The 13151-nt window shown below is 40.5% G+C and overlaps 2 protein-coding genes across 5 annotated transcripts in view; one reads left to right on the top strand and one right to left on the bottom strand.

The window, feature by feature from the left end:
• The window catches only part of IRAK4 (interleukin 1 receptor associated kinase 4), a 17371-nt gene extending 16277 nt beyond the window's left edge, over positions 1-1094 (bottom strand). For 2 of the 4 annotated variants that reach the window (XM_040551528.1, XM_040551537.1), the window contains exons 1-2: positions 443-827; positions 101-246 (exon numbers count right to left, since the gene is read on the bottom strand). In XM_040551528.1, the coding sequence (XP_040407462.1) occupies positions 101-224 (124 nt within the window). In that variant the 5' untranslated portion in view covers positions 225-246; positions 443-827. Of the gene's footprint in view, positions 1-100; positions 247-442 lie in introns of all 4 variants that reach the window. The other 2 variants (XM_040551521.1, XM_040551540.1) reach the window with 2 other exon arrangements.
• Positions 1085-13151, top strand: PUS7L (pseudouridine synthase 7 like). The gene is given in 11 exon segments (XM_040551508.1): positions 1085-1877; positions 1879-1931; positions 2904-3063; positions 4637-4832; positions 6087-6185; positions 7671-7752; positions 9166-9183; positions 9186-9302; positions 9305-9441; positions 10808-10861; positions 11481-13151. Coding segments are annotated over 11 exon segments (1893 nt in total). The 5' UTR covers positions 1085-1224; the 3' UTR covers positions 11805-13151.

Raw genomic sequence — 13151 nt, 5'->3', positions numbered from 1 at the left:
TATTTTCACATAATCCTTTCTGACCTTCAGGTTGCTGTGAGGCTTTTTAGCATCTCAGAGAGCTGCTAACACAGCCCAGAGCACACAGGGTGGCAGTTACCTGGAAGCAGAAGGCTTGCCGGTGCCAGGAACTGATTCCTGACCAGCAGCTCCACGAGATCACCGACCGTGCAGTTTGTCGTCCCCCAGTCATAGAGCAACTCACACGTGGGGCTCTTCCCCATTTGCACGAACGCCTCGAACCTCCTGAAATCATAAATTGAAAGCGGCTTTCAGAAGAGGGACGTGGGGAACCAGGAGGAGAGATTAATGGCGAATGCAAGGATGCCTTAAAAATGAGAACGTTACGGTATGTGTGAAGCACTTGGAGACGTGAAAAATAGCAGGGAAATTCAAATTGGGGTATAATACACGTAGCTTCAACATTTTGTTGGGAACATACAGTACATTTTATGGGTCCGTGGCTCTGATTTATTCTGATTTTTGTTAGTTTTGCTGGGCTATCGCCTGCCTAGGAAGGCGAGCGGGGAGGAAGGAAGAGGAACCATGCTGGCAGCAGCCCCGTGGGGCAGCCTCCCGAGCACTCGCAGGCACAACCAGAAGCAGCACAACGCGACCCCCCGGTATTGGTGCTAAACACCCCAAAAACGGGCTCCCGCTGCAGGACGCGGGACTTCCCGTCAACCCTGGGACCTTATGTGCAGCTGGGTGTATCTGCTCTCCCCCGAGGGGCCGACGATGTCGGCGGCCAGCCTCCTCCAGCCGTCCTGCGGGTCGATGTACGCGGCCAGGCGCTGCAGCAGCCCGTAGGCAGGCGGCGCACCGGGGTGCCGGCGCCCACCGCCCCGCTCATCCCGCCGCGACGGGGCCCACCGCGCCCCCAGCCGCAATTCCCCTTTAAGAGGGCAGGGCCTGGCGGAAGGGCGCTCCGCTCCGCCTTCTCGGGGCGCACCACTGGGAGGGGGAATAGAGGGGGGAGCGCCCTTTGAGCGCTTTCCCCCCCCGCTGGAGGGAGTTGGTAGCGCCCTCATGGCTCCCCCACGGCTCTCCGCCCCTCCCCGCGGCGCCCCTGGCGCCATCTTTAATTCGTACCCATGTGAGGGGGGCCGTCTTTATTTCCATTTTTATTTAAATTTTAGTCGTGTATTTTAATTTTAAGTCGATTTTTAACTCGATTTTGAGTTTTAATTTTTAACTTGGGGGCGTTCTCGCCCCGCGGGGGCCATGCTGCCTTCCTTCGGCTACGCCGCCCCTCACAGCGGCTTCCGCGGCACCCTCAAGGGCTGCCCCGGCGACTTCGTGGTGACGGAGCTGCCGCTGCCCCAGCGCGGCCCCAAGGAGCCGCGGGTGGAGCCGGCTCCTCTCAGAGCCCCGTCCCCCGGCGGGCAGCAGATTGCTGCGGCGGTCCCCGAGCCGACCGGCGACCCAGTGGCGAGCTGCCTGGGCGAGGAGGCGAGCGAGCGGCTGGCCCGCTTCGCCCGGGCGCTGAAGGAGGCGTGGGGCGGCGGGGAGCTGAGCCTGGGGAGCCTCGGGGGCAAGGCGGAGCGGGCAGGGGTGCACAGCGCCGTGCGGCAGCGGTTCCCCTTCCTCGCCACGGCCACCAGAGGCCGGGAGGTGGTGGTGAGAGGCGACGATGGCTACCGGGAGCTGCGGCAGCTGGTCAGCGAGCGGGAGGCGAGCGGGTTCTTCAGGTTTCTGGACGCCAAGGTGGAGAACTCCACGTTCTCCTTCGAGCCCGACGGGGACAAGGAGCACAGGAAGGCGGTGCACCACTTGGTCGGCAGGAGGTTTGGGAAACTCGTGGAAACGAAAACTTTCGCCGTGGCGCACGGCGATCAGCAGGCGAACATGGCGATAACGGTACGGTTCCGAGGGAAATGGTCCAAAAAGGTCTGCTGAGGGCTCCCATGAAAAGCAAGAACTTTACACAGGTAAATATTGCATTTTTAGTAAAAGTGTTAGGTCTATTCTCCCACGTGCCTGGTGACAGCATGAGGGGGAACGGGCTGAAGTTGTGCCAGGGGAGGTTTAGGTTGGATATTAGGAAGAACTTCTTTACTGAAAGGGTCGTTGGGCATTGGAATGGGCTGCCCAGGGAAGTGGTTGAGTCACCGTCCCTGGAGGTCTTTAAAAGACGTTTAGACGTAGAGCTTAGTGATATGGTTTAGTGGAGGACTGGTTAGTGTTAGGTCAGAGGTTGGACTAGGTGATCTTGGAGCTCTCTTCCAACCTGGATGATTCTGTGATTCTGTATTATGGTGTTCTTTACTAATACTGACCCTCAGAATCATTTTAGTATGATACATAGGCCTGATGTACCCATTGCTTATCCTGAAATAAATCATTCCCAATGTAATATAGTTCCATCACTGATAAATAGACCTGAGGTGGATGAATCAAGTTCCTACAATGATTTGCATAAACTGTTCAGCCTTAATGCTTACGGGTCTTTTGGTTGTACCTCTAATTCTCTGTTACTACCTGTGCGTTAGTTCTCCCTTGAAAGTAATTGAGGGTTTTGAAAAGATGCGTTTTCATGTTGGACAGTTTAGAAAGGTCAGATTTGATTTATGATCTCATTTCTTAAAGCAGTTGTTTTCTGATATACCGAGTGTTTCTAAGAATAAGTCATGTTATTTGAATTGTGTTGCATTTTGTCAGGTACTGCTCTTAAAGCCAGCGGGAGATTGTACTTATTTTTGTTTAATGCATCTTTATTCTTCCCTCTCAATACTGGAAAAAGCCCCATTTCCTTTAATTTTGTGGGGTGGGAGAGGAAACAGTGGGAGCACTGTTTCTTTGTAGTTTCCATGCTGTCATAGTTTGAAGGGAAGAACCTGCTCTGGAAGAGCACCTGTATGATTTGGATCAAATTCCTAATAATTCTGAGATGATTGTTTCAGCTTTCACCCTTCAGAAAGAAAACCTAGAAACACTGGAAGCAATCGGCATCTTGGCTGCTGAACTCGGAGTTCTTCCTTCAGACTTCAGTTACACTGGCATCAAAGACAAGAAGGCTATTACTTACCAACCTATGGTTGTGAAGAAGGTTACTCCTGAGAGGTACTAAAAATCTGGGTATATTAAGTTTAAGACATGTTTAATATGTTAATATTAAACAAGTTTAATGTGTTAATCAGTAGATTGCACCGTGTTGATACTTAAATGTTCATTAAGCAAGCTGGTCTACTGGGTGGCATCCCTGCCCGTGACAGGGGGGTTGGAACTTGAGGGCCTTTAAGGTCCCTTCCAACCCAAACCATTCTGTCATTCTACTGCTGAGTCTTCCCCTCCTGTATCAGAGCACAGTGGCAACGGCTTTAATATTTTGTGGTTTTAGGATATATACGGCATAAAATTGAAGTCCCTCAGTGTGGGGAATTTAAAGGAAAGTCTTCCCTTTGTTGTTTGTTTTAATGATATGAGTATACTATATCATCTGGGACATTATCCTTCCAGTTCATGCTCGTGTGATCCCCTTCACAGTTTCTTGATACCATCTACTGCCCAGAACAGTTTTCCAACATGCTATCAAAGTTTTATCTTGTGGTCCACAGACAACTTAAGAGCCATGTACAGATTTAGAAAAAATAAGCTAGATCACTGCAATTATACTTTGGACAGATGCTCTTTTAGAGTGCTGAATATCAACTTCTCTTACATTGCTCAGTATAGAAACATGAGACTAAGTAAAGATGCCAGCAAGCGTGGAGGTGGAGCATACATCCTGAATAACGTGACAATAATACAAGGCATGCCATTCAATTCCTCATTTTCGTTGCTCTTAGACAAAATTCACTGGGTAAAAATTATACGTTAAGTTCTGCAGTAGTAACTGCAGTAAAAAATTGCCAGTGTAAAAACCTTAACTTATTTCTTCCTCAGCCTTAACTTTCTAATGGTTTTTAAGTCCTAGTGAAAAAGAACACTTTCCAAATAAAGGAAAGTAGAATTTATGTTTTTAGGGTTTGAAACTAACATAAATGAATAATAATAGTAAAATTCCTCTGCAAACCGGGCTATAAGGCCATTTGTTCAAGAGAATAGGCAAAACTTGTCTTAATGTATAAATGATTAAGCAAAATAGTTAAATGCTTCCAAGCCTCTTCTATATCAGGAAATAACTTATGAAATTGTTAAAATATTGCTTAGAAAGTAAGCTGAAATTTCCCTTGATTTGAATGGCTATTTCATACACATAAGAACAAAGAGATTGAGCGGATACTTCAAAGGGCAGATAGTTGAACTGTCAGCTGTGTTTTCAATTACAGGCGTGTGCAAGCATACCCAGAGAAAATCAGTGCTCTGAGTTTGTTTTTGTTAAGGCTGACCAAGAAAGAGCAAATTGTGTTTTGGAGACCACTAGAGTGGCAGACATTACTTCCCATCAAGCTACAAAACATAAATGCAACTGAAGCAAACGTTTTAGAAGTGTTTATAGATTACAGCTGAATTTTAAGACTGCTATCTCTGCATTTGTTTTGTGGTGTTTTTTTTTCCTCATAGTAATCTGTTTTAAATCTCTCTTGAATTCTTAAGCCTTTTTAATTCTAGTATAAGGTAAAGAAGACATTTATTGCAAGTTCAATAGCATTTACAGCGGACAGCTCATAATTTCTCCCAATTATTTATGCAGGTTGAAAGAAATTGGAAGCAAAATGGAAAAAAAAGGCATGAAAATACACAACATACATTCAGCATCCCAGCACCTTAGGCTTGGTCAGCTGAAGGGCAATCACTTTGATATAATTGTGAGAGATCTCAAACCCCACAGTCATGACTCCCCTGCAGATTTGAAAGAGAGAATATCTGAAGCAATGGAAAATATTAAGGTAAAAAAGCTGCATGGCTGCCAATAAGGGGTTGTCATTCTGTGCTGTAAAACAAATTGCTTTTAAAAAACGTTTTTAATGGCAGAACAATGGTGATATTTCCCTTTTTTCATGTCTTTGCTGTTTTATGGCCTTCCTGCATTACCCTTGGAACAAAGATGCTGTCTGAAGGGGGCCCATAAGTGAATTCATTCCGTGTTGCAGGCTTCAGAACCCAACATGGTGCAGCAAGACAGATGGGAAGGCAAATTGGTAGCAAAGAGTATCGATAGGTGAGCTGTCAACCAAAGTGATGTTGTTTCACAATGGCAGTTGATAGGGTAAAAGAATATAGTTATACGTGTCAACTGCTTGCCTTTTTTGGTCGTGAAGAAAATGCGTGGTTGGCTTGGGTGAAAAAATGTATACTTTGATGACAATACGTGTGAAATGTTTGCAGCAGACAAAGATCCTCTGAAATTGAGTGGATTTTGATTGCTGTTATCCCTTGTCTGATGATGAGGGTTTTTTTCAGGTCCTATCTTAAGTCACTAGAAAAGTAGAAGAGAATCGTGGACAGGAAAAAGTTTAGATGTTTTGCACAGCAGTAATTACCCTTGCTTTATAAGTAATGGCTAGAATACAAATTACTTCAAGAAGATTAATCCAGGAATAAAGACTTGAATGAAAACTATCCAGTGTGCAAAAGCCAAATACATGACGTGCAAAAATTTTGGAAATGTATTTTATTACTGAAAAAAGAAAAACCATGACCAACTGGTGCTTTAATGCCTTTCTCTCTTCTACACCTTACTTTTTTACTCTTGGCCTTTACCGTTGTAATAATCATACAAACAATCTCATGTGAAAAAAGAGCATTTTAAAGAAAAAATGTCCAACGGTTTGTACCATTCATTACTTTTGCTGTGCTGCATTTGCTTGAATAGATTTCATAATTTGGCACATAGAAGGATTTGATCTTTGATTTGAACTGAAGTAGTATTTACAATAATTACATATAAGAGATTTTGTTTCACTTACCTAGGGTTTTATGTTTTGAAAATGAAGAGAACAGAACTTGATTGTCCTTTTAGACCTTTCTAAATCAGTTGCTAAAATAATGAGTCATAATTTTGTTTTGTATTTTTCAGATTAAAAAAACCAGTGTGTGTATTTTGGGTATAAATACAGATGTGTGTGTGTGTTGTTGCTTAGTCTCACTAATAGTACCTGGTGTTTTGATGTTCTTAACATATTTATTCTTTCTAATTCTAGACAAAAGGTTTTGTAAATTACTATGGACCTCAGCGATTTGGCCAGGGACAAAATGTTCAGACAGATCAAATAGGATTGGCTCTACTGAATGAAAAAATGGTATTTTCATTTTGTAATTTAAGTAGTTACTGTCAAGTTCATTTTACATTACTGTTGCAATGTCTGGTGCTGGGGCTGACCTTCCCAGGGAGCAATTTCATTTCTGAGATAAACCCCTCTGTGTGCTGGAAGTAATTGCCAGATTAGTTCTGACAACAACACAAGCGTGAAGATTTTCATACTGAATCAAGAAAATCTGTTTTAAGCAGTAGGTGCAGCTATAAGTAGCTCAGGAAGTGATTCTTCTGTCTGCGATGGGAATGGTATCCTCATCGTGCCACTTCTCAGGGCTGCATTCCATACAACATTTGAACACTAAAATGAAGCAATCTTTATACAATGCTTATTCATGGTCCTCTTAACCTGTAGCCTCTTTATCCTCCTGGGGGTCTATATTCCTTTTGCAAATGTCACAAGATACTGCATAGGATCGTACAAAAGGATTTGCTTTTTCAATGCCACAGTAACTTATCTGCTGTGTAGAAGAGATTGCTGCTTTCCATTATTCCTTGGCTACTGTCCCAAATCTTAGTTCTGAGCAACTGTAAGCTAAGGAGAACTTATTTCTTAAGTAATAACTCTTAAGATAAGAGTCATATACTTTTCAATGTATCTAGCATAGTATTTGGCACACATTTAAGACAGAATCAAACTCTACAAAATCAAATGAATACTTGAGTATCCTTTTCCTCTAATCTTGTTTTGATTCTGAGAAAGAATTTGAGGACAGACCATAGAAGCAGCTGTTGATGTATCTGACATTTTGAATTCTGATATGTTAACAGTTGACACAATGTGTCAGTCCCCGCAGAGTAATGATATAAATCTCTAGTCTTAACTCAGTTACTTTTTAATTTGAAACATGCATTTGCCTTAAAAATGTGCCAGTGTATGTTTACACAGTCCCAATACAGAGGAAGACAAAACAAAAACAATAAAAGAGATGAACAGGGAGAGTCACAGGCTGATATAGGTGGTAGCAAACTGTGTGGCTCCACCAGTGATTCTGTGACATAGTATTTTCCCTGTCACAGCATCAGTTCGGTATTAAAAGAAAGGATTGTTGCCCCTCTGTGTGAGACTACAGAAAGTGCTCAGCTTAAGTGTTACATGAGTCATGCTGGAGGGAAAGAAAAGGAAGGAACTTTCCTGCTCAGGATAGAATGATGGTGTTACAATGCAGAGGAGGAGTTCTAACTGGATGTCCAAGAAGACTTTTCTTGTAGAGCTTTGAAAGCAATCTCATGCCTTCTTTGTGACCAGAACCTTTCCTTAATCTGAGAATAACATAGCCACGCTGATGGCTGTGCTGTTCATGGTGTCTTCTGTGAAAGGGAGTGTTTCATGTAGACCTTACAGAACTGAAATGATTTTGAGAGGTTGCAAATCTGTCAGCACAGATTTGGATGCATGATTGTCTGTTTAGTTGACAAATAATTATTTTTAGGTGCAGAAAATATAAATTATTAATATTGTTCTGTAAAGGTGGAAGCTGTGAAATTATTCTTCACGCCCGAAGATACTGATGACCCTGTAAACAAGGCAAAAAGGTACTTTCTTCAGACTGGTAAGTCCAGTTAAATTGTCTGTTTATCAGTTCAGCATAGGTATTGTGAGGGAATAAAGTGTTGCTGCACAGAGAGAGACTTTTTATTTTGCTGTTGCTTCATGTCACTTATTGCATATTCCATGGAACTCATTAGAACTGCACGTGTTTTTAATAATGAGATGAAGATCAGGCCCTAAATGTGCGAAATAGTGGAAAACTAATGTATTTCAGGTGCAAGAGGGTGCAGAAATAAATGGCGTATAGCATAATGCTGGGAAAGACTACAGTATTATTCTCAAAACAGTTTTGGCCTCCTTCAGTCTGTTAGCTTTTGGAATACAGCTTTTTCCTCTCTAATTTAAAAGGAAGAATGCAGAATGAGGCACCCAACTGACACTCAGCATTTACCACATTTGGGCATCTAATTTTATGAAATTTCTGTAATAATCTTATCTCCTGGGTTCTTGCACCTTTGGGCTCTGGTTTTATGTCTTTTTAATTACGTATCTTCTTCCACACATTCCTCTAATCTGCCTTCTTTCTTTCTTGAACTGAATTCAACAACATATGCCAGAAACAGTGTGCTGAGTAAAATGCTCTGTGTGTCATATTTATTGCTGTCATTCAACCGGCCAACTTTCCCTCCAAAACTAAAAATTTTAAGTTGCTCTTGACCGCAAATGTTTGATCTCTTCAAATCTTCCACATCTGTTAGCCTGCTTATCACTGTACGTTGACACGACAGCTACAATATGTGGCTTCAAGGGACACAGAGACCTTTCATTTCACAGATGAGATAAGATGAATCATTCTGTGTTGTACATTGCTGCGTGATGCGTGGAAAGACATTGATGCGGACTCTGAAAACAGCTGCTTGCCTTTTCCTGAAAGAAAAGGCCATGCAGTAGTTCCTTCAGATAATCGCACTTTGTAAGAAAAATTAGGAAGGAAAAAATATGTAAAACAATTTTTTATATGTAAAATATGTAAAACGTAATTTTTATGTAAGACATGTTTTTTTACCCCTATGAAATACACGTTTTCAAATGACTTAAAATCGAGATTTAATGTTCTTTCCTAGCTTGTTTTCTACTTTCAGTTACCTGATCCAAAAAGAACTTTTGGAACGATGAAATACATTTCTAAGAAAATGCAACTAGATTGAATAACTGAATGACAGCCAGTTGATTTTATCCCGTGTGAAACACAGAGAATAGAATTCATGGGACTGTGTTGACAGGCATATAAGATGGAATTTGTCTGATATGACACATTGAAAGAAAGGGAATAATAACGTAAAAGTCAGCATAAAGGGGTTAGACTGACGACATTTATTCCTACTTGATTATTTCATCTTTTTAAGTGTGTTTTTTCCTGTAGGGTATTTGATAAATCGGCGATTACTTATATGGTTATTTTTGTTTATATCAGAGGATGCAAAGGGCACGCTACGATGCTGCCAGAATGTAAAGTGAGAGAGAAGATGTTGTTACGTGCTTTAAATCGCTATGGTGTAAATCATGAAGGTTGTACCAGAGGATGGCTCAGTATTCCTCACTCCATGCGCATATCTATGTCCATGCTTATTGCAGTAAAATATGGAATGAAGCGGCATCGTATAGGCTGGAGATGTATGGATCAAAAGTTGTTGAAGGTGATCTAGTCTTCACTGAGGAAAATGATGAAAGCCTTTCCCTGAATGACAAGGTGAGTCTTTACAAAATAGGTCTTGTGAAAATAAAGCTTAATGCACTTGATACATTCATATGTCAGACAATAATCCAATGCTTTTATTTTGGCATGTTTTTAAATTAGTTGCTGTTCATGATAACGGGGAAAGAAGTGATGTATTTCTTTTTGATTTACCACAAAGAGGCATATACACTAGACGTATTTTAACAGTTTTTCTGTTTTGGCTATTCATTTTAGTGAAGGGATGAGAAGGGACAGAATGGCAGAATTGATGTATGTAAGAACTTATTCTGCTGGCGTCTGATGCCCTTTTTAGGGTCTGGCTGGAGAAAACCTTCAGATTAGGCTCTGGGTGGACCTACGTTATCAGTCAGTGTAGATCTGAGTCTCGCTTTCAAGGTCAGACCTTGCCGTTATGTACGTTATTGAATGTAAGGCCACGGTGCAAGTTGGCCTCAGACTGAGCTGCTAATCATGCTGCAGCTACACAGTCAAAGCATGTTTAGCAAAATTTCTCTTACTCAGGCAATTAAAACAAATTGATGATGAGTCTGAACTGTTGGCAGCTGTTCAAAAATGCACACTAGTCTTCTTGGGAAAAGATTAAAGGGCAAGGGAGTGCTTCTGGTTGCCCATAGCACAGCCTTGGTGCTCCGCATGGAGCCACAGGTGAGCAGATGTGTTAAAGCCAGCATTGAAATGTACGCTGGCCACAGGCTTGGGCATGCTGAAGTCCATTTCTGAAACAGTCAATCCCTTCTTTCAGGGTTAACATACCTTTTTCTTAACTGGATAAGGAGGCAGTTATCCTTCTCCTGATCATCACATAAAGCATAGAATTTTTGCAATGTTTTACTGGAAAATAAACAGGGGTGTGTATGGGCAGAATGTATCTCACTTCTTGGGTGGAAATTCTTATAAATCTGAAAGCAAAAGCACTCAAAAGATAAGTGAGTAATTTCTAGTCCCTGTAAAAGAGTGGCTTATGTTTCCATTGTGATTTTTCTTCAATAATATTTTTGAGAGTGAAGGTTAATAAACCAAGTAGATCAAATCAAATGAAGAGCAGGGCCGCCAAATTTAGTAGTAAGTTACCGAGTTTACTATATATTCCTATTCAATAGAACAAATTTTAATTAGTGTTTTTGCTTTTGGCAATGTAACACAAAATTGCAGATTATAGTAAACATTTGTAATATTTTTCAAAGCTGGAATAGATTATTTGGCCTTGTAGTAGTCAAATAATCTTAGAATGCAGAGTTTAAAAGTTTTCAAACTTTTAAACTTTTTTTTTAAGTTTGCAAAAGTTTTTTTTTTTTTTAAGTTTAAAATAAATTTATTTTAAAAAGTTTTTTTTTTTTTTTTACAAATGTCTTTCCAGGTTCATGTTGTCACCGCTCCAGAAGAGTCAGCTAACAAATATTCTATACACCAAGTAAGTCTGTCTGAAATATTCTGAGTTGATGATCTCTTTATTTGATTAAAGTGTTTTGTTTTAAAGATAATAGGAATATATTAACTGGTGCAGTCTTATTTCTTGCCAGAATGCACATTAAAGAAAACACATGTGAACTGATCTCCACCCTCCCAAAAAAGGAAGGAAAAAATATTTACTTTGTAATGGAAATTAGAACAGTGTCATTTGCAGTATGGTAATGTTTTTTTGAAGTTGGATATAAATGCTTTGAAATTTTTTTCAATCTATGTCTGAGAAAAACACTTGAATGGTTGATGTAATTTTGAAGGCTCAGAGTGCTGTGAAGTCGTACATCTGTAACTTAATATCTTTATTTCTGTATCTTTCCCAACAAGTATGGAAATTCATGTTAGTATATTTCTAGTTTGTTTTTAGAAATCATGATATATTTATTTTTTTGTTCTTCATTTAAATTATGTCCAAGTAACTGCACAGCTGTATTTAGCAAAAGGTGCTGTTTTGCTATTTCAGGACCCAGAACAGAAGATTTAAACACATTTACAATTCTAATCCCATTTCTTTAAAGGGAAATTGGTGAGCTTTATTTCAAATCCTTTTTTTTTTTTTTTTCTTGAAGGTTGTTCTTCCAATGGTGGGACATAGTATCAAGTATCCCAGTAACAAAGTTGGGCAATGGTACCATGAAAGACTTTCCAAGGATGAGCTGCAGATGTGCAAATTCAGAGTGCCTCCACTACAACTGAATATACCTGGATGTTACAGGCACATTTTGAAAAATGTTCAGAATCTGTCATATTTTATAGAAGGCAGTGAAGAAGGAATCAAAAATGAAGACAACCATCTGAATGAGTCAAAACTCTCTCTTCATATATCGTTTGACCTTGATCCTTCGTGTTATGCAACAGTCTGTCTGAGAGAAATAATGAAATGTGACTTTTAAGATACCAATTAATGAAAGATTGCAGGAATATTATAGCAATGGTGATATTTTATGTATAATGCCAAGAAAGTGAGGGAGAATCCCACTTTCAAGCCAGAAACATGAAAAATTAATAGATTGAGATTCATACTGAGTGGGGGAAAAATCTCCAAAATCCTAGTTCCAAAAACATTCCAAACCCAAAATGCAAATCCTTGGATGCACTGGAATAAACAATGCAAAGCTGTGTGTCATGTCAGACAGGTTTAACAGAACTTCAAGAAGCTGTGAGCTGAAAGCACGAATTTCGAATTTTTGTTCATGTCCTACTTGCAAAGTTACATTCTGGGAACAAATGCAAACAAAAGTATATTTTGTTTCATTATCATTTTTATAAAAGCTGGTTTATACTGAGCCTTCAAGAAGACTGAGTAGCCATTATGTAACAAGTTTGCAGGCTACAGGTACCTAACTAAAAAGCTGCTGTACTGAGGTTCGCTAAATATTTGTGTTTTTGTTGCATTCAGGCACCAAGTCTTAAAAAGGTGCAAGTCCTTAATCAACAGTAACAAGTCATCTGGCACATTGTCAGACAGTTGACGAATACAGCTACTTAAGTTCATGCTAATGATTCCAGGATTAAGTGGCACATAGCTTTTTAGGTAGTGCTTATTCAATTACTTGATGAGGTGTTTAATTAATATAATTGCAAAAGTATTTATAATAAAAACCAAACCCTGTTTTATTGTTTACAGAATGCAGGATGTATTTCTGTAAAGCCTTATGGTGACAAAGAATTTTTAATGGAACCATCCCTTGGGAAAAGAAAAAAAAATCTTTTATATTCTTAATTAAAAAAAATCAACTGTGATAAAATGAGTGCGTTTGTAGACAACGGAACAATGAAGAATGTCATTTACCCTGACTTTAGTAAGGCTTCCGCCACGGTGTTCCACAGTATCCTTGTAAGCAAGTTAGGGCATTATGTTCTAGATGGGTGGACAAACAAGCAGATAAAAAAAAAAAATGTGTCTGGAAGGGGCTAGGAGAGTAATGCTTGATGGGTTATAGCCTAATGGGAGTGACTATCACGGGGGACTCTTCTGGGCCCTGTGCTCTTTAACGTCTTTGTCATCCTCAACAAGTTTGCAGGTGCAGGTTTGGTGCAGCTCACACCAAATTAAGGGAACAAATGGGTACACTGGAGTCTGTCATTCAGGGGGACCTAGATGTGCTGGAGGAACATCCCGACAGGACCCTTATGAGAGTCAGAGAGCAAGAAGATGGAGCCAGGCTTCACAGTGGTTGCATGGCAGCAGGAGAGACAATAGACATAAATTGAAATGAGAGGTTTGGACTGGTTATGAA

This window comes from Cygnus olor, chromosome 1, assembly GCF_009769625.2.
Source record: "Cygnus olor isolate bCygOlo1 chromosome 1, bCygOlo1.pri.v2, whole genome shotgun sequence".
Classification (NCBI taxonomy): domain Eukaryota; kingdom Metazoa; phylum Chordata; class Aves; order Anseriformes; family Anatidae; genus Cygnus; species Cygnus olor.
Note: the sequence above shows the minus strand (reverse complement) of the source record. Positions and strands in the feature narration are given on the sequence as shown.